This window comes from Anolis carolinensis, unplaced genomic scaffold (assembly GCF_035594765.1).
Source record: "Anolis carolinensis isolate JA03-04 unplaced genomic scaffold, rAnoCar3.1.pri scaffold_9, whole genome shotgun sequence".
NCBI lineage: Eukaryota > Metazoa > Chordata > Lepidosauria > Squamata > Dactyloidae > Anolis > Anolis carolinensis.
In genome coordinates, this window is record NW_026943820.1 from 575055 (window position 1) to 598991 (window position 23937).

Here is a 23937-nt window from a genome sequence, read left to right on the forward strand (position 1 = left end):
TTATTTCAGATAGGGCTCCGCAATTTGTGTCACGCTTTTGGAAACACTTCCATGAGTGTTTGGGGACTAAGTTAAACGTGTCTTCAGCTTTCCATCCGCAAACGGATGGACAGTCGGAACGGGTTAATGGGCTCTTAGAGCAGTATCTGCGTTGTTTTTGTTTAGATCAACCCACGGCTTGGGTAAAGTGGTTACCGGTGGCGGAATTTGCTTACAACAATGCGGTGCACACGTCTAGTCAGCATACGCCATTTGAGCTAACTTATGGTTTTCACCCACGGGGAGGTGTGGCGCCGTCGACCAATGTGGTCTCTTCGGACCCTGTGTACCGCTCTTCGGAAATGGCTGCATTGCATGATGTTGCCCGTCGCTTACTGTTGGAAGCTAAGGCAACGCAGAAGACTCAGGCTGACCGCCACAGGCAGGCAGGGGAGGAGTTGGAAGAAGGGGATTTGGTGTGGTTATCTTCCAAACATATTAAACAGGCTGGGGGAAAGTTTGCGCCTCGGTATTTGGGTCCCTTTCCTATCGTTAAAAAGATTTCTTCTGTTGCGTTTCGTTTGCGTTTACCGTCTAATTTAAAGGTCCATCCAGTCTTTCATCGTTCGCTGTTGAAACTTGATACCTCTAGTCGTCGTGGTGCTATAGCGGAGGGTATCACTGCCACTTCTCCGCCATCGGGGGAGGAGGCCTTTGTGAGAGGGGATAGTGTTATGATTGAGCCTCATGGCTCTGTTACTGACAGACGTGGGCGTAAGACTCCTCGAGAGTCAGATACTCTCGAGGAGCGAGAGAGAAAAAGACTGCGAGACATATTTGCAGCACCATCTGACGAGGAGTCTTTCGAAGGGTTTACGGAGAGAATGGAGGAGGGGCTGGTTAGCTCAGAGGAGGATGAGATGGATTGGACTCGGGTAAGGGAGGAAGTGGGTGCCACTGGCCATGATGGGACAGAAGATGAATGGGGACCTTCAGGATTAGACCCATGGTTTAGCTGGAGGGACGGGACGGGATCCACAGCTGGAGATGCTGTTGGGCGTAGTCAGAGGTGTTCCAGCTCTGACGAGGAAAGTGATGAGGAAACGCCCGGGTTAAGGAGGACAGCTGACAGTGATGAAGATTTGTAACTGGCATAAAATGGGGCTTGGGAGCAATTGCAAATTGCGTTGGGCAAGGTAATCTGGGCAAACGCTTGGGATCCGTGTGTGTGTGGGACGCTTCCCTGAAGACTTGTGTGCTTTCCTGTGCTGTGACGTAAGTTGATTGGAATCCAGGGTCAGACGGCGGGAGGGATTGTGTGGGCATTTGTTTGTGCAAACCTGTGCTTACTCTTATTAGCTTGACCCTCCGTCGTCTTCTTGACGGACGCCATCTCCTGCTTTGAGAACTCGGACTGAACTGACCACGGCTTGTCTTCTCCCCTTCTTGGACTTGGAAAAACTACAAACGTCTGCTTCTGGCTTTGATCTACGGAACGGAACTGGTCTACTCAACTGCTACAATCCTTGACAATTACTGTCCAATGGATGGACTGAAAACCTTTTGCGGCGTAGAATACTGTTGAACTCCAGCACTGAAAGATCTTTTCACCCAGCACCACACCAGAGTCCAGTAGTACTATCCAAAAATGTTTATTAAAGAAAGCAAGGGAAAAGGGGCGGAAAGGCATTTCCAAAAGGATCAGTAGAAGAGAAAATACAAAATAGCAATAATCTAAAAATGACAATGTGCATAAAGTCAAGAGAACCAAAATCCACAGCTGTACTTCAAACATAGATCCATAAACAAGAAAACAGGAACGTTTTTACAAGGCAAAACCTCCAAGGAACAAAGGCATGAACCAGAACAGGAAACTTGAATCACGAACTTGAGAGCAGAGACAGGAAAGCCAACGTTGTCTCCTCTGAGAAGCTTGAAGCCCAAACCACCTAATTTAAGCCCGTCCAGGTGCCCATGAGATCATACTGGACACCCTGGGCCTTCAAGGTCTTATCTCGGATTCTCTGAGAATATCTCATTTGTCTATTTTTCATTCCTTGCCTTCTCGGACCTAATCTAGTTTCCTGAGAAAACTCCCCATCAGCCCAAGGCCTTTTCACAAGGGAACTGGAACCTTCACTTTCTGTTGACTGGGAACGAGCCCAGGAAACCAAAACATTGGCCTCATCTGCCTGCCATTCTCTCCGATCATTCCCAGACTCCCCACTTTGAAACCCATCAATCCTCTCATCCTCTGCTGCTTGCTGAGCTACAACAGATACTGTGATATCTGTACTAAGAGTGTGTAGGATCTTAGCCATTGTAACATATTCCAGTGCTGTTGGTGGAGTATTTATTAGGCTTGTGCATGGATCCATTTTTACAATGCCATTTCAGCACAGAGACTAGGATACAGTGGACCATGGATTCAAACTATAGGTAGAGATTCCACTGAAACATTAGGAAAAACTTTCTGAAAGTTAGATCTCTTTGATGGTAGAATTTGCAGCCTTGGAGTGCGGTGGCTTGGTTTACAATTTTCATCATGGGTCAATGCATTGTTATTGAGCTTAATTCAATATGATCAAGCGGAAATTTCTCCCAAGTTTTGTTCTTAAAATGTAGACAGATTTTTTTCCTTTCTGAGCATTTGGAGAATCTGCAATCTGCCAGCAAAGCCATCCCTGCCCCACTTTCGCTTTTGCAAATGGCAGCCTTTTCTAAAAACTTTCCCTGGTAGAAACTGGCTATCAGAATCTTTAAAAATATTGGCCTCATTCATCATCATGAAACAGCCATTTGAATTTCTCCTGGCAGAGCTTTCCTGGAAAGAGACAAGGCCCGGTTCTCCGGAGGACCCGAGATCACGTTGAAATATGAATATCACATAGCCATGCATCAGAACAATATATGATCAGAGAAAACAAAAAAGGAAAGAGGGAAAAAAGGGGAAAGTCTTCATTCTGATAACTCTCCCGTGCTTAACATGTGCTGGCAATAATATCTCCCCAGCCAAACATGCAAAAGATAAAACATGCATAATAAAGAGAGGATTCTGCTTAAATATAAGGCCCTTGTTCGGCTCCTTCCTGCCTTTGTGCCTTACTGAGGAGAGGCGAAGGGAGGGGAATTTTTAATAGCCCCTTAAATCAGCTCCAGAATTGAACACCACCAGCTCTTTCCTTCCCTTGCTCTCATAACAATGCAACACACACAGCCTGGCTCTCTCTCACTCACAAGGCCCTAACCTTCTCTTGCAAACTGCTCCAGCTCTTTCTCTTGCTCACATACAGTGTTCAAGCTCAGTCTCTTCCACTCACTTTTATGTACACAGACTTGCAAAGAGAGTGAGAGCCCGTCCAGACAGTCCTTTTATCCCAGGAGCTCCCACAGCAATCAGGAGGGTGGCCAGATGCCGTTCCCTGTTAACTCCGAAGCAAAAGGCAAAAAAAGCGAGATTTCCAGGTGCGAGAATATCCCGCTTTTGAGCTGAATATCCGGATCTCCACATGTCTGTGTGTCCCTGCAATTGGAAGCCACGGGATGTTTAAATCTGGGTTTGTTCCTGGGTTTTAGATGTTTGTTCCTGATTGGTCAGTTCCTCAAAAGAAGACAACACTTGAGTAGAAGGCGAAAACTTTGTCCTGGAAAGAGGAACTTTGTCCTTCACCTGTTTAATGAAGTTTGTGGCAGAAAAATGAAGTTCCTGGGGTGCAACAAGTACTTTCACATTAAGTAGTACACAATGAAACAGGAACAGAGACTTTCAAACCAGGAACAGAATGCTATCATTGCTGTAGGTAGTCAGACTTTGCTGTATGACCATCTGTGCAGACAGGTTTCGTGGTGCACTGTTTAAAAACCGTGATTTAGTGCTCTGGAAGTGCACTGAGAGGTCATTGGCTATCCCTTTTCTTGAAGTTCACAGAGACACAGTGAACTAGAGATGAGGCATTCAGTCCTTGATCAGCCATGGAAAGACATTGGGTTGCTTTGGGGAAATCACTCTCTCTCAACCTAAGAGGAAGGCAGTGATAAGTGTCCTCTGAATAAGCCTTGCCATGAAAATTCCACAATTGAGTCATGTTGGAGTCATGACAACGAAGGTCTGTAAGTGGTGCTCAATGAAACAGAGAGTTTAATCTAAAAGCAACACTGGAACATTGGAGTTTTCATCCAGAACACAAAATATTAGAACGGATGAAAAACACAATGTGTGCACCACACAGGTCTTTACTCCAAGTGAATGGACAGCCTTGGTTGAGCGATATGAAAAACAACACTTGGGCAAATGTGTCAGGGTCTCCAATACAGACGAAGATGAAAGGCTGTGAAGCCCAGCATCTGAGTCAGTAGCAAACCGGGAACAACAGCTGCAGCCTGACTCTGGGGAAGCCACCCCTGCAGTGCAGGACCAAGTGCCAGGAGAGATCAGAGAGCAATGAGGCCGAGTTGAGCATCCCAGAAAGACTGCAACTGAGGACTGATGCTGTTCAGCTGTGCAGGTCCACCCACTAGCTCAGAGAAGGGCCAGCAGGTGCAATCACTTGTGCTATGATCACATACAGAGTGGCAGTTGGGATTTGGCCTTGGCTGGGAGCAGTGTTTGGAAGCTTCTACAGCTTGGAGTTCTGTCTGGTGGTATTGTGTGCCTTATCGTGTTTTGGACCTTGGCTTTGGAACTTTGGACTACGCACACACTTGGATGTTTTGGTAAGGACCTTTGGAGTGGACTACTGACTATGCCTCCTGAAATGACAATGAGAGTAATGAGTGACTGTTTATATTGAGAGATGCTGTGCAGGGTTGTCACAAAATACCAGTGCTGCTTCACACATCTGACACTTGAAGTTGTCACACCATGTATCTAACGATAGGGCCAGTCTTGTTTCAGTTTCTATGATTCCTTCATGGTTTCATGCATCCTGTTATGATATGTTCTGAGAGGTCGTTTGGTCTTGTACAAGAAGCCATCACGGTAGTGACGGATGCTTAATGCGGTCATTAAGTCCCATCACTAAGTACCATCTCAACTCTGAAGTCTTGGTCTTAAAAACGTAGGGTCTGGAAAACACCAGCCAACTTGAAGGCCTTGGAAGCGCAATCTAGACCACAGACTGGCCAACAGGGAAGAACATACAATGGAAGGCTAGAATTGCAAGGCCTAAAAGAGATCTGGAGAAAAAGAGATCGTCCTAAAGACGTCAAGTCCAACCACGGTCAGTTGGGAGGCCACTGAGTATCACAAGTAGGAAACTATCAGGGGACTCAAGTTCAAACAATCCAGGCATATGGATGGGTTGCTGTGAGTTTTCTCGACTGTGTGGCCATGTTCCAGAAGCATTCTCTTCCATTCTCTCTTAGAACATCACTAGCTGTGCCCGGCCACGCGTTGCTGTGGCAAAGTGGTGGTGGTATTGGTTAAAAATTGTTGTGTAATTTTTATTTGACGTTATTTGTATTTTTTTATTAATTTTATTGTAAGTTATCTTTTTATTTATTATATTTTATTATTTTCTTGTATTATTTTTAGTTATTTTCTGTTATTATAGTATTTTATTGTATTAATTTTTTAGTGTTTTTTATTTTTTTATTGGGTTGCTAGGAGACCAAGTTGAAGGAGCTTAGCCTTCTGACTGGCAGCAATTGGATAAAAGCAATTATTCCTCTCCCTCTAATTAGGACTTTATTTTTCTTTATGTTGTATCAACCTAGAGCCGTGGATGATGGGTTGTGTTGTCAAATTTCGAGGTTGGGGGGCCTGTAGTTTTGTTGTTTTGTGGGTCGCCATGATGCCATCACTGTTTTACATATATAGATATGGATATTCTAAGAATGATATATAGGGAGGAAGGAGCTCTATAAGCCACTACAAACTCCTTGGAGGAATGGTGGACTATTAATATAATAATGCAGTTCCAAAGCCAATTGCTGGAGTGGTGAATCCATGTGTGTGAATTCAGATGTGTTTAATTGTCTACTTTGACACCACCGTGGAACATAGATGGCTATCTAGAGAGCTTTTCCAGCACGGCTGATTTTCCCATCCCATCATGAAGCTCAAAGGAAAGCTCAGGTGCCCTGAAACGCAATCTGAAATCTGCCTTAAAGTGAGACTCAAGAACTATGTGCAAATGTACTTGTGCCAGAGCCAGACAGACTCATACAAGTTGGTTTCACCCAACTTACGTGGGCAAGCAGCATCAGGAAATCAGATTTGGAGACTAAGCCTTTGCTAGCTGGCAACACACACACACACACACACACACACACACACACACACACACACACAACCTTGCCCTGCGTGATCCCTTCCTGGGAGATCGGCTGAGCCCCAGGGGGGCTGAAAGTGCTCCATCGCCTTTGTTTATTCAGTTAATCTATTCCTTCTCAGTGTGCCTGATATTTATGAGTTATTTATAGGTTTGCAATGAACCCTACTGGGAGAGAATTAGGTCAGAATTCTAATTCCTTTGTTAAGATGGATGGCTTATTATTATCCCTTTCTCCTGCGATACATTACGCTAGCCTGGGCACTCGCTCGGCTATGCAAGGTTGGAGAGCTCAATATTTATGTGTTTCGGGCGCAATCTGATTCCCTCTGTTAATACGGGAGCTCTTAACCCAGCCATGGTTCGCTTTACATGGTATATGACTCTCATCTGCCATTGAATCCTTACCCTGCGGTGGAGGTCATGTGTCTCACAAGTACAGTTGGGGTGGAAGAAGCTGGCTTGCTTCTAATTGGCTTTGTAGGCTCTTTTCCTTTCCTCTTCTTCTTCTTCTTCTTGGTACTTGGAGCGATTTCTGAGACTACGGGGGTTTGTACTCTCGGATCTTCTCTTTGTCGGCTTTTGTTGGGTAATTGCAATTGGTGATTTGGCAATGCTTTCCAGTTGAACTCTTGGCCCTTGTTTGAGAACGAAGGGGATTCACGTTGACCCAGAGTGCACCTATCCTGCAAAATTATCACAGTTTGACACCACTTTAATAATAATAATAATAATAACTTTATTTTTATACCCCGCCTCTATCTCCCCAAAGGGGACTCAGGGCGGCTGACATGGGGCCAAGCCCGAATAAAAACAATCTATATATATAAAAGAGTTATGGCATCACGGCGACCCACAAAACAACAAAACTACAGGCCCCCCAACCTCGAAATTTGACGACACAACCCATCATCCACGGCTCTAGGTTGATACAACAAAAAGAAAAGAAAAATAAAGTCCTAATTAGAGAGAGAGAGGAATAACTGCTTTTATCCAATTGCTGCCAGTTAGAAGGTTAAGCTCCTCCAACTTGGTCTCCTAGCAACCCAATAAAAATAATAAAAAACACTCAAAAATAATTAAAAACGCTAAAAAATTAATGCAATAAAATGCTATAATAACAAAAAATAACTAAAAATAATACAAGAAAATAATAAAATATAATAAATAAAAAGATAACTGACAATAAAATTAATTTAAAAATACAAATAACATCAAATAAAAATTACACAACAATTTTTAACCAATACCATCACCACTTTGCCACAGCAACGCGTGGCCGGGCACAGCTAGTAGCAATATAAAACACAACAATAGACAAAAAGCATGCACAATTATAAAAAATGTAAACATTCGCCAGTAAAAACAAATAACAAGAGCTAATAAAAACATGGATTAAAATGGAGAGGTTGTAAAAGTAGACTGGGTAAGGTGCACCATATAAATATTGTAAACACGAGGTGACTGATAAAGTGCTGCAAATTCTTGGAAGTGCAAATTGGGATGGGAATAGACCCTGTGTCTTTATCAAGTTGACATAGGTAAAAAGTGTGAACCGGTACAGGAATGGTCACAGATACAGATTGCTATGGGGATGAGCAATCTTTAACTAAAGGCCTGAGTAAAGAGCCAGGTTTTCAAACTCTTTCTGAATGCTACCAGGGTGGGGGCTTGCCTGATTTCCCTGGGGAACGAGTTCCAGAGCCGGGATGGGGCCACCACGGAGAAGGCTCTCTCTCTCTCTCTCGTCCCCACCAACCGTGCTTGTGACGGAGGTGGGAGCGAGAGGAGGGCCTCCCCCGACGAACAAAGAGATCGTGCAGGTTCGTAGGGGGAGAGGCGATCACTAAGGTAGGGGGGTCCCAAACCGTTCAGGGCTTTGTAGGTGATCACGTGCACCTTGAATTGCGTCCGGAAGGTGAACGGCAGCCAGTGGAGCTCCTTAAGCAGGAGGGTTGACCGCTCCCTATAATTAGTTCTAGTTAGAAGCAAGGCTGCCGAACGTTGGACTAGTTGGAGTTTCCGGGCCGTCTTCAAGGGCAGCCCCACGTAGAGTGCACTGCAATAGTCCAGTCTAGAGGTAACTAAGGCATGCCTTAACTGCCGTGGTTCAATGCTATGGGAATCCTGGGAGTTGTAGTTTGCAGAGAAGGCTGAAAACCTAGTGCAACTACCACTCCCATGTCACGATAGCATGGAACCATGGTTCCATAGCATTGAGCCTTACTCTGTGAAGCTTTCACACAACAAGTTTTCTAGAGAATGCAGAGCTTGGAAAAGTCATCTTGTTGGGCCACCTCTCTTAGGCCTGCGTTTGGGGGTCCCTCTGTAGACTTGTCCACAGCTGCATGGTATACGGAAGATCCTTGCAGAGGTGAGAGGATCCCTCTCATGTTGCTTTCTCTTTCCTTTGGCCCGTCCACAGCTCCAGGTGGAGATCACGGACGGCAGCGGGAAAAGCATCGAAGGCCCCGTCCCTCTCGACATTATCATCATCGACCAGAACGACAACCGGCCACTTTTTCGGGAAGGGCCCTACATCGGGCACGTCATGGAGGGGTCTCCTACAGGTAAGGCAATGAATTCCAGATATTCTACGGCTTATTTATTTATTTTTCAGAAGCGAATTGGGAATACAGTTATAATGCATACAAAAGACTCAGAGATAGAAACTTGACATGATGCTAAATGTCCTTTGACCAGAAGCTGACCAATGTGTTACTATGAGAAGGTCCTCTGTTGTGCATGTGGCAGGTCTCAGACTGCATTGTGGTTGGTGGCCTGTGGATTGCTCTTCTCCGCACTCGCATGTCATGGACTCCACTTTGTGGAGCCATTTCTCAAGGTTGGCTCTGCATCTTGTGGTGCCAGAGCCCAGTCTGTTCAGCGCCTTCCAAGTCTTGAGGACTTGAGGTCCAAAACACCTTGAGGAGGATCCAAGTTTGCCCATGTCTATGCTGAGTATGTTGTCTATACTAACAGATGTTGTCTGTGTACTGAAGGAATTGAGGGAGTTGAGGTCCAAAACACCTGGAGGGAGGTCCCAAGTTGACCCATGACTGTGCTATGTGTATGTCATCCACGTACTGGGATATCATCAACGTACTGAAGCATGTTGTCCATGTCATCCACATATTGACGTATGTTGTCCATGAACTGAAGGAATGGTGGGAGTTGAAGTACAAAACACCTGGAGGGAGGACCCAAGTTGGCCTATGCCTGAGATATACGATAATACTAATAAACTGCCCTGCTATATGGTTATCATGTTGGCTATCATAGCTTTTAAGTTCCATTATTTCCCCCTTCCCCCCCCCCCCCAACAACGAGAAGTGCTTTACGGGAAATCCATTTTTAGCAGGACAGATGTTCTGGCACTTTTGCTGTCTTGTGAAACGACTTTTGGTCCCTGGCGAACAGAGGTCTGGGCTCCTTAATGAGAGGGAGAAGCCATAAAAGTTTGCTGAATGCGGCGGAAACCGTGCCGTACGAAAGCCAAGTGGGCTCCCTCCCATTAATCAAGGTGACACTCCCCTCCCTCCGATAAGAAAGAAAAGAAAAAGTTTTGAATTGAAGGATGCAGAACATTGCTGCCACCTTGGGCCCAAGGAATGGAAGCAAGGAAAATCATTGCTTTTGGCTGATGAGAGAGTCACGTTAATTAGGATTGTGGTCGTTGTGTGCCCTCAAGTCGTTTCAGACTTAGGCCGACCCTCAGTCTAAATTTTAGGGCAGGGGATGGATAAATGAACTTGGAGGGCCACATCCGCTCCAAGGGCCTCCATTTAGGGACCCCTGCCTTTGGGTGATCCTGTGTTGGAATTACTTGGACACACATCAACGAAGAGAAGTCCCCATTAATATATAATCATAATTACACTTTATTTATATTCCGCCCTTCTCCACAAAGGGACTCGGAGCAGATTACAACACATACACAAACAGAGGCAAACATTCAGTGCCTTCTTACAAATGGAAATACAGTGAAACACACACTCAGGCAAAGGCAAAGGCTTCTTCTTTCATTTCCCGCTCTGGAGAAGGTGCTTTTTCTCCATTTCCAAGCCGAGGAGCCTGCATTGTCATAAACACCTCCTGGTCATGTGGATGGCAAGATTGCTTGGGGCATTTCTTTGTCTTTTCCCATCAAAGCCCTTTTACCTTCCTGCCAAAGCAGTACCTATTTATCTACTCACAGTTGCATGTTTTCGAACTGCTAGGTTGTCAGGAGCTAGGGCTGACTGCAGGAGCTCACCCTATTCGAGCTGGCAACCTTCAGGTCAGCATTTCAGCAGCACAAGGGTTTTTGTAAGCCGCCCTGAGTCCCCCCGGATGAGAAGGGCGGGATATAAATGTAAATAAATAAATAAATAACTCATTGCACCACCCCGTTTAGGTGCTGGAATCAATGCAGTTGGGCACCACTTTAACAGCCCTGACTCAATGCTATAGGGTCCATCCAGACAGGCCTTTAAAGCGAGACCCATCTCGGTTTTACCGGAGGCGTCCAAATAATGGATTCGGTCAAACCAAATTAATTCAGAACAAAGGTTCCAGGCCTCCATGATTCCTGACAGGACGTGATGTTTCCAGTTGTTCTGAATTAATTGGATACCTGGTAAGACCCACATCTTAGGTAAGATCCGGGCCTTGCCAGGTGTGAACCCTGTGTGGATTGGGCTCGGGGACTGCGTCATGCGATCCTTGGACCCAGTCCACACAACCATACTATAGAACTCAATGGAACTTGGTAGTTACTAGGTTTGGCATCCAGACACTTCCTGGGAAAGCCTGGGTTTTGGGTGGGGGGACAGAAATGCGCACCAAAAACCCGCTTTGGTGCACATTTCTGTCTTGTGTAGAAGCTCCCATAGAATCCTGATATTTGTAGCTTGGTGAGGCACCAAGAGAGCTAAAGATCTTGTTAAACCACAACTCCCATGATTCTTGCAGTAGGATCCAGTCCCCGATGATTCCTGGCAGGACTTGACGTAATCCTGCTGCAAATCCCTTCCTCCCAGACTGAGTTTGTTTCATGCCTCGCGGCATCCGTTTTCATGAGCAACGCTTTTAAAGAAACCCACAGTTCCACCCACCAGCAGGGACAATTCCCCGGTTCCCCTTCATCTTGGCCAATGAAACCCAACTATGGAGAGCTAATTCATAGACACATGCTTCGCAGTGCCTGAGGACTGCATGCATAAAAGATCTGGCGAGGCTTCTCGGAGATCACAGGTGAAGCCAGGAGACAACGACTGGCTGGGATTTCTTGTGTTTTGCACCCGTTGGGAGGAGAGAGCGCTAGCTTGGTGGGCATGTTATTCTCAAAGCTCAGAAGCAGGCTGCACCTCCTTTCCCTCCCTACTTAGCATTGCTTAAATGATCATCTCTAGCATCTCGTTCCACTCGCTCGCGGCGGTGAGCGCCAATGATTCCTCTCGCGTCTGACTTTTATATGCAACTTGTAACAAATGTTCCAAAGCCCAAAGGGGTTAACTGGGGGAAGGGGGTGAAAAAACACAATATCTAATAGCAGATAGTTAAAATGGCTCGAGAATGGCGTTTAACACAAGGAAAGAAAAAAAGTCGGCAGCATCTTGTTTCCCATTAAGCCGTAATAACCCGGATCCAGTGCAATTCCAGCGGAGGAACCCCCCAAAGCAGAACGGATGGAAGGCGCCTGTAAATAATTAGCGGAAACAAAAGGGACATTGAACATGGCACATGGCATGGAATTAAAAAGAGTTGCCTCGAGGAACGTTCGGTGTCATAAGATCGTAATTTGTAAAACTGAAGGAGGAAACGGGGAAGGAAGGGGCAAGCATAGCGGGGGTCATGTTTTATGGATAGCCCCCTCATGCTCAAAGGGTTGCATGGCCTGTCACTCAAGCAAATGGAGGTAGTCTCTCTGTTCAAGTGATGATACATATACACCTCCCTTCCTTCACGTAACCTAATGGCAAAACAAATCACCCAACCCCAATCTATATATATAAAAGGGTAATGAAATTTCGACCTAGGACAAAACAACAAACCTACACATCCCAGAAACACTAAACTTGGCAGCACAACCCCTCATCCATACCTCTATGTTCATACAACAAAAAGCTCCAGCTACTCAAGAAAACGGCCAGGCTTTGAGACTGCAAGGCTATTCACTGCTATTCCACCTGGCCAACAAAGGATTCCCATAAGCCACAGCAACGCGTGGCCGGGCAAAGCTAGTTTGATATCTAAATGCATGGAAACAAACTATTGTTGTGGGAGATTGAAAGACACTGGTAGAACTTGATGAGGGTGCTTTCTATTCCTGGTTAGATTCTGAGAAATATGGTCCAAAAAGGTAACTTAACTTTACTTGGTCCTCCATTTTTTTTTAAATTATAATTTCTAACAGAAAAAAACACAAATAATGTAGCAACCCTTATACATATATATAAAAGCATACTTGAACAACTACATAATTTATCTTGCCAAATCATTTCTCTACTCAAATGTAATCCTAAAATACTGACATATATGGTAGAACAGGCATGGGCAAACTTTGGCCCTCCAGGTCAAAAACACCTGAAGGGAGGGCCTAAGTTGGCCCATGTCTATGCTATGACTGTTGTCCACGTACTGAAGGAATGGTGGCAATTGAAGTCCAAGGGCCCAAGTTGGCCCATGTCTATGCTATGAGTATGTCATCCACGTGCTAAAGGATGTCGTCCATGTACTGAAGGAATGTTGGGAGTTGAAGTCCAAAACCCCTGGAGGGAGAGCCCAAGTTGGCCCATGCCTGTGCTATAAGTATGTTGTCCATGTACTAAAGGTTGTTGTCCACGTACTGAAGGAATTGTGGGAGTTGAAGTCCAAGGGCCCAAGTTGGCCCATGCCTATGCTATGAGTATGTCGTCCATGTACTGAAGGAATTCTGGGAGCTGAAGTCCAAAACACCTGGACGGAGGGACCAAGCTTGCCCATGACTGTGGTAGACTCTCAGTTAACCGTCACCCCTGGGAATTGGTAGATGCCAAATGAATGTCATTTTTTGGTTACTTGAGAGTTAATGTTCAAAATACGGTAGACCCCATACTGTAACACACCATAAACTCTGTATTGACTTGGTATTAATATTGAAATGCAGTAATTAAAAGCAAATAAAGACCAACGTAACTTAATGTAAGCATGTATTGTACAGATGCTTTAATTTTTCTTTAAAGTATTTTTTCTTCCGAGTTTTTTGTCGGCTGCTTTAGAGTTCTGGTTGACTGAGATCCTCCTGTGTAAGTGTGCATAGAAATTAGTTTTACAGGAGGGATTCCTTTTTTTGACACGTTTCATTCCACTTTCTATCCAGAGTGTTACTGACTTCTGCTTGTTTATGCATTGAGAAATGAATATTCCAACAGAGTAGTGACTTTCCCAAGCTTTGGGCAGTGGAAAAATGGATAATGTTGACTTATTTGTATTTACCTCTGATCTATAGTGTTGCTGTAGCCATACTGGATTCTCTCTCGCTCTCGTATTGGTTTGATTCTCAATCTTACCGTAAGGACGTGGGGCCTTTTTGCTTTTCCTTTCCTTTGTTTGCATGTTCAGTTCCGTTTCCCATGTGATGACGGCTGGGAGTAGCGGGAGGGACAAAACACCAGGGCCACTTACGTTTCCAAATGATGAAGATTGCATTCAATTTGCTGAGCGCGGCAGGGTCCCTTCTAGCCCGCCGACTCGTGATTCGAACAACTTCGGGGAATCAACGGGGGTTCTCTCTTAAGAGCTTTCCTTTGCCAGGAGAGCGGGGGGGGGGGGGAGGCACGCTCTTTCCTCCCGAAGAGAGATGGGCTCCAAACACAGTTGCAGGCAATTTGGTTGCCTCCGCCACTAAGTGTGTGTCCTTGAATATAAACCAAGGTGTCCGCATTACTCATCCACTTCGGCCTATGGTAATCTCTCCCCACCCGCCGAGTCTTTCCATGTTCAGTGCATGTAGCAGTAGGGCTGCCATCCAATATTATTTGGGTGCTTCTTTAGCAGGGCTTCCAATTAATTTGAAATTAACGGTCGCCATTAGTGAAGAGAATTGATAATTATTTCTTATTGTTGATGGGCTAGGATGTAGCACAGCTGGTAAATCACCAGCAGTAATAAGATCTACCAACCGAAAGGTGGCCAGTTCAAAGCCCGGTCGGGGTGAGCACCCGACTGTCAAGCCCAGCTCACTGTTTACCTAAGCAGTTTGAGAACATCTTGTAAGATGTAAGTAGAGAAATTAGGTACCTATTGGGGAGATAGATGGAGCGGAATATAAATAAAGTATTACTATAATTCTTATGATACCCTTGTGGAAATTATGGCTGGATTTCCCATTGGTGTCTTATGCATCATAAGAAGATGATGGACATTTTTGGTCCAATGTAGAGGATTCTTGTTGAGCTCAAGGTGGAAGAAGCAGAGTTATGTATGTGGTGTCGTGGTGCATGAAGGTGTGCATTGCACATGGATATCATTCACAGTCAGTTGTACATTCCGCCTGGATCTACACTGCCCTGTCTCCCAGCCTCTGACCCCAGATTATTTGCTTTGAACTGGATTATATGAGTCTATAATGCCGGATAATCTGTGGCCCCTTCTACACATGATCCACATGATCCAAGTTATCAAAGCCAATAATCCACGTTATCTGCTGTGGACTGGGTTATATGAGTCTACACTGCCACATAATCCAGTTCAAATCAGATAATATGGATTTTATATGACGATGTAGAAGAGGCCTTAGAGAGGCTACATTGCCATACAGTTCGGGTTATCAAAGCAGATAATCCACACTATCTGCTTTGAACTGGATTATATGAGTCTACACTGCCACAAAATTCAATTCAAAGCAGATAATATGGATTATCTGTATTTAAGGTGAATTCGCAACCTTGCCAACAAGGTGCAAATATCTGGGAACGCTCCTAATTACATAATATGTAATTGTCTTTCAGGCTGCTTAGGTCAACAGTGAGCTAATTACATAATATGTAATTTCCATAATTATATAGCAAAACAATGGCAATATCATTCCAGGTTCAAATAGTCCTGCATTTGTAAAGGAAACACAAAACGGGTCAACCCGAAGATCTAATCAGTAGGAAGAAGATACCAAGTTTCCTGTTGGCCAAACTTGTCAGAACTAATCAAATCGAATTACAAATTACAGTCATTCTTCCCGGTCTACCGGTGGGATGTCATTATTTATGCTTTATCTACTCATTTCCACTGATCCATAGACTCATGTGTCTTCTCCCCATCTGGACCCACCTGCAGTTTCTTGTAAACTTGAATTAATTAATCATTGATTCATAGAATAGTTGAGCTGGAAGGTACAGAGAGGCAACAGGGTTCCATAACTAAAGCTTCCTTGATAAATAGCCACCTAAACCCTGTTTTGAAACCAGTTTCCAATGAGAGTCCAGCATCTGTTTCACCAGCGACCACCTCCTGCCATTGGAAAGTTCTTCTGAATGTCAACTCATGGTCTCCATTCTTGTAATTTGAAGCCATTTATCCAGATCCTATCTCCCAAAGCAGCAGCAATCAATTGCTCCATCTTCCACATGAAGGCCCTTCAGATACTTCAAGAGGGTTCTCAATTAATGGCTCCTGAATAGTTCTGGAATTAATATGGCTTCATTTTTAGGCTCAAACTTTTCTCATTGTGTAGCCTACTTCCATAACTCAAACCTCCTTGATAAATAGCCTCCTAAACCCTGTTTTGAACCCAATTTCCAATGAGACTCCAGCATCTGTTCCACCAGCGACCACCTCCTGCCATTGGAAAGTTCTTCCAAATGTCAAGTTGTGGTCTCCATTCTTGTAATTTGAAGCCATTTATCCAGATCCAATCTTCAGAAATGAATTGCTCCACCTTCCACACGAAGGCCCTTCAGATCCTTCGAGACGGTTCTCAATTAATGGCTCCTGATTAGTTCTGGAATTAATATGCCTTCGTTTTTGGCTCAAACTTTTCTCACTTCTGCAAACCACTCCATCCTATACATTATTCCGCAAACACTTGTGACATCTTTCTTGCAGAGGTTGGTGAAAATGAGCACCAACGTGATTGATCATTGGAGAAAACCTTGTAATGAGAGTCACAAGTAAATTGCAGGCATGCAATTAGACGATTGCCGGTTTTAATGATGTTAAATTAAAGTTATGAATAAAAAAATATCCAGGGCAACATCAAAAGCAATTATTTGTGTCTGTTGCGTGCTTCACGGTGAGTGTTGAGTCGCTACAAACATTTTTGATGTTTGCCCATAATGATGTGATGATCTTAATGCAAGGATGCTGTAGATGCTGAACGATTGGGGATAATGGGAGATACATAAAGGGAACCCAATGAATTCCATTTGGGAATGGTGTGCGTTGGCGTGTCAAGAGAGTCCGAAGTTGGACAGCGGTGGAACACATAAAGTGAGGAGGCCAACCTCAGATTTCCTGGGGAGTTTTCTGCTCATAGTCCATACCAAATTAGTAATAATTTGGAATAATCTGGAAGTGGCTGGAAAATGGGTAATTATTGTTAGTATAATATGGAGAGCGTGCCTATGAAACCCCTATGGAGTTGCCATAGGTTAAGAGATGACTTGAAGTCACACGTACACAAAGGATGAGAGAGCTCCAACCATTTGTAAAGGACTCCAGGACTTCATGAGTAGTCTTCAAAAGCCCTGTGCTTGGGAAGGCTTCTTCACCGTGGGATGAAATGGCTGAATGTAAATCCTTATATTATATTAATAAACTAGCTGTGCCCGGCCACGTGTTGCTGTGGCGAAATCTGATGGTATGGAAAAGAAAGTATTGAGGAAATGGTGGTACAGTAGAGTCTCACTTACCCGACATAAACGGGCCGGCAGAACGTTGGATAAGCAAATATGTTGGATAATAAGGAGGGATTAAGGAAAAGCCTTTTAAACATCAAATTAGGTTATGATTTTACAAATTAAGCACCAAAACATCATGTTTAACAACAAATTTGACAGAAAAAGTAGTTCAATGCACAGTAATGCTATGTAGTAATTACTGTATTTATGAATTTAGCACCAAAATATCACGATGTATTGAAAACATTGACCACAAAAATGCATTGGATAATCCAGAACGTTGGATAAGCGAGACTCTACTGTAGTTACTATATGTTATTTCTTAAAGCTTGTGGAGCCCCCAGATGGCGTAGTGGACTAAGTGACTGGAAGGTTGGGTTGCTGACCTGAAAGCTGCCAGGTTCGAATCCCACCTGGGGAGAGTGCGGATGAGCTCCCTCTATCAGCTCCAGCTCCATGCGGGGACATGAGAGAAGCCTCCCACAAGGATGGTAAAAACATCAAAACATCCGGGCGTCCCCTGGGCAACGTCCTTGCAGACGGCCAATTCTCTCACTCCAGAAGCAACTCCGGTTGCTCCTGACACGAAAAAACAAAAGCTTGTGGACATACAATATTTCTGGTTGTTCCTTTTTATTTTTTGTCTGTTGGAGGCAAGTATGACTGCATTTAGCCAGAATGATTAACATTGAATGGCCTTTCAACTTCAAAGCCTGGCTGCTTCCTCCCTGGGGGAATCTTTTGTTGGGAGGTGTTAGCTGGCCCTGATTGTTTCCTGTCTGGAATTTCCTTGTTTCCAGAGTGTTGTTTTTATTTACTGTTCTGATTTTAGAGTTTTCTAAATACTGGTAGCCAGATTGTGTTCATTTTCATGGTTCACATCAAAATAATAATAATAATAATAATAATAATAATAATAATAATAATAATAATTTGGGCCTTATTTTTCTAGGGTTTTTTAATTGACAGACATAGATTGGATGGCTATGCCTTTTGTGGCCAAATTTTGTGTGATTTGGTTCAGTGGTTTTGTTGTTTACTCCATGGGAAAAATGCACATTACATTTTTATATGTGTGTGTGTGTGTGTGTATATGTATGTATGTATGTGTGTGTGTGTATGTATATATATATATATATATATATATATATATATATATATATATATATATATATACACACACACACAGTAGAGTCTCACTTATCCAACACTCACTTATCTAACGTTCTGGATTATCCAATGCATTTTTGTAGTCAATGTTTTCAATGCATTGTGATATTTTGGTGCTAGATTCGTAAATACAGTAATTACTACATAGCATTAATGTGTAATGAACTACTTTTTCTGTCAAGTTTGTTGTATAACATGATGTTTTGGTGCTTAATTTGTAAAATCATAACCTATTTTGATGTTTAATAGGCTTTTCCTTAATCTCTCCTTATTATCCAACATATTCGCTTATCCAACGTTCTGCCGGCCTGTTTACATTGGATAAGTGAGACTCTACTGTATATATATGTGTGTGTGTGTGTGTGTGTGTATATACCACTTGCCTAGTTTCCAACAAACCTCACAACCTCTCAGGATGCCTGCCATAGATGTGGGTGAAATGTCAGGAGAGAATGCATCTCAAACGTGGCCAGACAGTCCGGAAATCTCACAGCAAACCCACTCACTTCCCATAATTCTTGGAAAGAAACGGAATGGTGTCTCCTTGTTGTTTTCCTTGTTTGCTTCTCCGGTGTTGAAAAGCAACACTTCCTGCGCAACCTGTTTCCTAGGCGCAGAACAATCAAAGCACCCATGTTTGGGGATCTATTTATATTAGACTGTTTGTTTGTTAATTAGGGGGAGGAAATCGTGTTCCTTAATTAAAGAACAAATGAATTTTTAAGGAAGCGTTGAGGATCCCCTCTGGGTGCCGGAGACGGTTGGCTTCTTCAACACGCAAGCATAATTCTGCTCCGTTTTGCAGAGAGAAGCTCATTTGTGCCGATGTGTTCTGGAAGAGGCCTGATTGTCTCTTCTTTAAGCATCTATTTGTACGGCCTCGGAGGGAGGGACGGGAGAGGCTTTCTAAGAGCAGGGAGCGGCCGGAGGAGGGACGGAAGGAAGGCACCCGTGCTATGCGCTAATTGAATGCCACGGCCTTGTAATTCCGAGACCTGAGACAATGAGCTGGGGAGTGAACAGAGACTCATTTCACTCAAAGTTGGCATGCGACCCTGAGCACATTCCCTCCAACCACAGAATATGCAAAAGATGCGCAATCCCCTGCGTTTACCCATTGAGTGCCACTCTAAGGTTGCATCTACTTCGGAATCAATTTGCTCAAACTGCCATGGCTCAATGCTATTGAATCCTGGGAGTTGCAGTTTGTATTAAATCCTGGGAGTTGTAGTGGAGGCTGTTGTAATTTTACTAAATGTCAGGTTGTTGTGTGTTTTCTGGGCTGTGTGGCCATGTTCCAGAAGTACTTCCTCATGCTACTGGACTTTTTTATGGTGTTGTAAATTAGTTAAATTAGCCTCCCCGCATAAAGTGGTACCTAAATTTCCTACTCGACAGATGCAACTGTGGGCCGGGCTGTGGCGCAGCTGGCTAGTAACCAGCTGCAATAAATCACTACTGACCGAGAGGTCATGAGTTCGAAGCCCGGGTTGGGTTAAGCCCCCGACCATTAAATAGCCCGGCTTGCTGTTGACCTATGCAGCCCTGAAAGACAGTTGCATCTGTCAAGTAGGGAAATTTAGGTACGCTTTATGCGGGAGGCTAATTTAACTAATTTACAACACCATAAAACTGCCAGCAAAACACGAGGAAAGGAATGAGGAAGTACAGCCACTAGTGGACAGTGAAGCAACAGCTCCCCCTGTGGCCGGAATCGTGAAGCTGGAAAAAAATGTTAAATGTCTCTGTGTCTGTCTATACTGTATGTTGTTTGTCTGTTGGCATTGAATGTTTGCCATAAATGTGTTCATTGTAATCCGCCCTGAGTCCCCTTCGGGGTGAGAAGGGTGGAATATAAATACTGTAAATAAATAAACTGTCTTTTGGATTGCTTAGGCATTTTATATTCAGTCTTCATATCCACATGCCTTGTATCTAAGGCTAGATCTACACTGCAATATAACCGATATTATCAAAGCAGATAATCCAGATTGAACTGGATTATCTTAGTCTACACTGCCATATAATCCAGTTCAAAAAAGATAATCTGGATTTTATGACAGTGTAGATGGGGCCTAAGGCCCCTTTCACACAGCTGAATAAAATCCCACATTATCTGCTTTGAACTGGAATATACGGCCCGTAAATTGAGTATTGTTACTAGCTTTATTTTTCATCGTTGGATCGTATGTTGTGTATTTATGTTTATTACTTGTATTATTTTTAAATAGTTGTATGGTTCTGTTTTTATTATGTGTATTGTATTGTATTGGTTTTATCATGTTGGAAACCGCCCTGAGTCCTCTGAGGAAATAGGATGGTCTATAAATATTATTATTATTATTATTATTATTATTATTATTATTATTATTAGGTCAACAATGAGCTAGGCTATTTAATGGTTGGGAGCTCAGTCCGAACCATGCTGGCTTCAAACTCATGACCTCTCAGTCAGTAGTGATTTATTGCATCTGTCTATTAACCAGCTGCGCCACTGCCCGAGGTAGATGAACCTTAGGTTCTACCACATCATGAGCTGCAACCTCTAAAGTTGAGGGCTTCCTTCCCAAACTTGGAGGAAAAACCCCCTAAAATATGGTGTTGACGTTGATATTGGGAAGGAAGACATCCATCAATCTTCTACAGATTCCCTTTTCTTTGACCCAGAGAACATCAGTTGCCTGGGCACGCATATATACTCAAGTGCTTTCCCTTACAATCATTCAGAAGCCTCATCACATCTCACGTAGAGCGGCTATTTTGCTTTATTTACATTTCCCAAACTATATACAAATGCACACTCACTCATCAGCATGGACTGGAAAAAGAGGAATAAATCATGGTGCCTAGGACATTTATGCTCTGCTTATCAATCTCATGATTCAAAGACAGCCTACTGATATTACATGCATTCCTTTTCTCTGAAAAGTCCAACCTCTCAGTCTACCCTTTCACGCCTGGTTTGGTCACTACATGCTTAGCAGAATGGGCATTTACCTTTGCACATCCATCTGTCAAAATCTCAACGTTGACCACATGTTCCAGAATCATCATCATCTCATGATGTTCCATGCATTGTCCTGAAACACAAAAACAAACAACAGCACACAGAGACACAAGACTCTCATAAATGTATCAGCCAGGGGACAATGCCTAAAAATGAAAACCATTGATTCTGGGAGAACCCAATGAAATGGGAAATCATTGAGATGTGAGGGTAGTGACAAGCTGGCACCCTCCATAAATGAGCGGGATTATTTTCAGCAAAGGTTCTCATGTTCTTGGCAGAAGCATTGGTTTGCCAAAAAAAAAAGTGCGGAGGCACATTTTACTCTAAAATAATTCCCAACATGTGAGCAATCTTGTTGCAGTTGCTCATTTGTCAAAGCGTTGATATGTTGAGACATCCTCTCTTTTCCCCCTGCAAATGAGAAAGTGTGCAATGGGTTGTTGTTACCAATATAGCTGAGATTGAACGTGGAGGAGGTTAGTGAGCATCATTTTGAACTGCAGAATCCTGCAGCGAGTGTGTAAAATCATGAGTGAATTGTGACACCTGGAGAGCCAAGGTTGGGGAAGCCCTGTGCATAGATTTGTGTGCATTAGCGGTGGTGTAAGAGGTGAAAATGTAATGCCACAATGGAGAAGAAGCATCTAGTTTTCCACAAAGGCACTTGGTACGTGTCATGATCAATGAAATTCTGATCAATGTTGTGATCAGTTGGATTCTTTCAAGCATCCTACTCTTAATGATGATGTGTGAGTTGTAAAAAAAGGAGGAGAAATCATGTCCATCAACTCCACCATCACCTTATCCTCCTTTAGATATGAATTGTCAGTATAGTATCTGAGGAAGTATCCAAGGGATCTGAGATAGGACATCTCTTTGGAGATGGAAGTCCACATGTGAAGAAGAAGAAGGTCCTCAAGCAGGTCCTCTTCTATTAATGCTGTTGTGATGGCAAGCTTTGAATAAGGATATGTTGGAGGTGGATGTAAGTGCTCTGCTATCTGGAGTGCCTTTCAAGTTCCTTGATTCATGTCTGGGCAATGCTTCTGTGTTTGGTGGTCCCTATGTAGACTTGTCTACAGCTGCACATTCTCATTGGATTAAGTAATGGATGTTCAACATCTACAAGACCTGGTCTGGGACAACTTTCTGGTTGCTTTCCAAGCTTGGCTTGGGGTCCTCCAGGAGTTCCTCTTGTGTGCTTGAAAAGGGACCAAAAAGTAATCCAAGACCAAGTTGAGCATCCATCACTCGATCAGGAGATAATGCTGGTGGAACACATTGGCCATACAGCTCGAAAAACTCACAGCAACCCAGTGGGAATAGACTGAGAAAGCACCCATCTATGGATGATGGGAAGATATTTCCAACCACCCATTCCACCCCAATATTTGCATGATCACATTTCTACACTTACTGGTTTGCAATATCAAGGAATTAGAACTTGGCAGATGCTCCTCCAAGGAATGTCTCTTTTCCGTGGTAGACAACCCGTGAGTCATGTTTCTCTGTTTCTTTGGTTGCTCATGGCTGAGACCATAAGTTACAAGTCTCTGAGCCCCAGACCACCTCTTGTTTCACTGCAGGGCCCTTTGATATTGTGTAGGAACGCACAAATCTGAGCCACATCGATGCACAAATTGAAATCACAGGCCATCAATTCAGTTCCTTGGTTTGAAGACATGCGGCCTGATCTGTGTAATATCTGTCCCCAGCTCTGCTCTTCCCTCCTGCTCATCTGGACATAAATCCCACCATTGTGCTCCAGCCATATAACAATGGAGAGTCATTTCTTGTGACAGCAGCAGGTGCCTGGTTCAGACCGGTGCTGAATGTTCAGCAAAGGACAATGGATAAATTGTCAACTCAGGTGTCATAAGTCTGTCACCTGAAGAGCTGCCGGTATCAATCAACCGAGAGATTTGTGCCACCTTTGTCACACACACACACCCCAAAAAGGAGGAAGCAATGGGGATATCATTGGTGCCTTCCTGGTTTTCGGTTTTCTAAAAGGAAGGGTCGGTGATTGATGTAGTTCTGTCATTTAGAGTTAGCTGATTTTTCTGTGTCATTTGGGGGAAATGAAAAGACTTTTGTCTAGGATGATTTGAAGGGGCCATGATGAGGGAACCTTTAGAAATCCAGATTGTGCAAATTCTGATATAAGGTCTGGAGATTATGAATAATCCCTCTGAGGAGCGTCTTAAAGAACTAGGTCTGTTTAGCCTGCAGAAGAGAAGGTTGAGAAGAGACATGGGAGGATCCATATATAAATATGTGAAAGGGTGTCATAAGGAAGAGGGAGCATTCTTCCAATCTGCTGCCCTGGAAACTAGGACTCAGTGGAGCCATGGGTTCATATGACAGAGAAGGAGATTCCACCTGAACATTAGGAAGAACTTCCTGACTGTGAGAAGAGCTGTTCAACAGCGGAACTCTCTGCCTTGGAGTTCCTTCCTTGGAAGCTTTTACACAGAGTCTGGATGGCCATCTGTCAGGGATACTTTGATTGTGCTTTTCATGTATGGCAGGGGGTTGGACCAGGTTGTCAACCAAAGGGCCGGACTGTAGCACCGCTGGTGAATCGCCAACAGCAATCGATCATTGCCGACCAGAAGGTGGCAAGTTCAAAGCCTGAGTTGGTTTGAGC

The 23937-nt window shown here is 43.8% G+C and overlaps 1 protein-coding gene across 2 annotated transcripts in view; it reads left to right on the forward strand.

The window, feature by feature from the left end:
* The window catches only part of cdh13 (cadherin 13), a 594061-nt gene that overhangs the window by 347285 nt on the left and 222839 nt on the right, over positions 1 to 23937 (forward strand). For both annotated transcript variants that reach the window (XM_062961847.1, XM_062961846.1), the window contains one exon: positions 8677 to 8821. In XM_062961847.1, coding sequence (XP_062817917.1) covers positions 8677 to 8821 — 145 coding nt within the window. The remainder of the gene's footprint in view (positions 1 to 8676; positions 8822 to 23937) is intronic.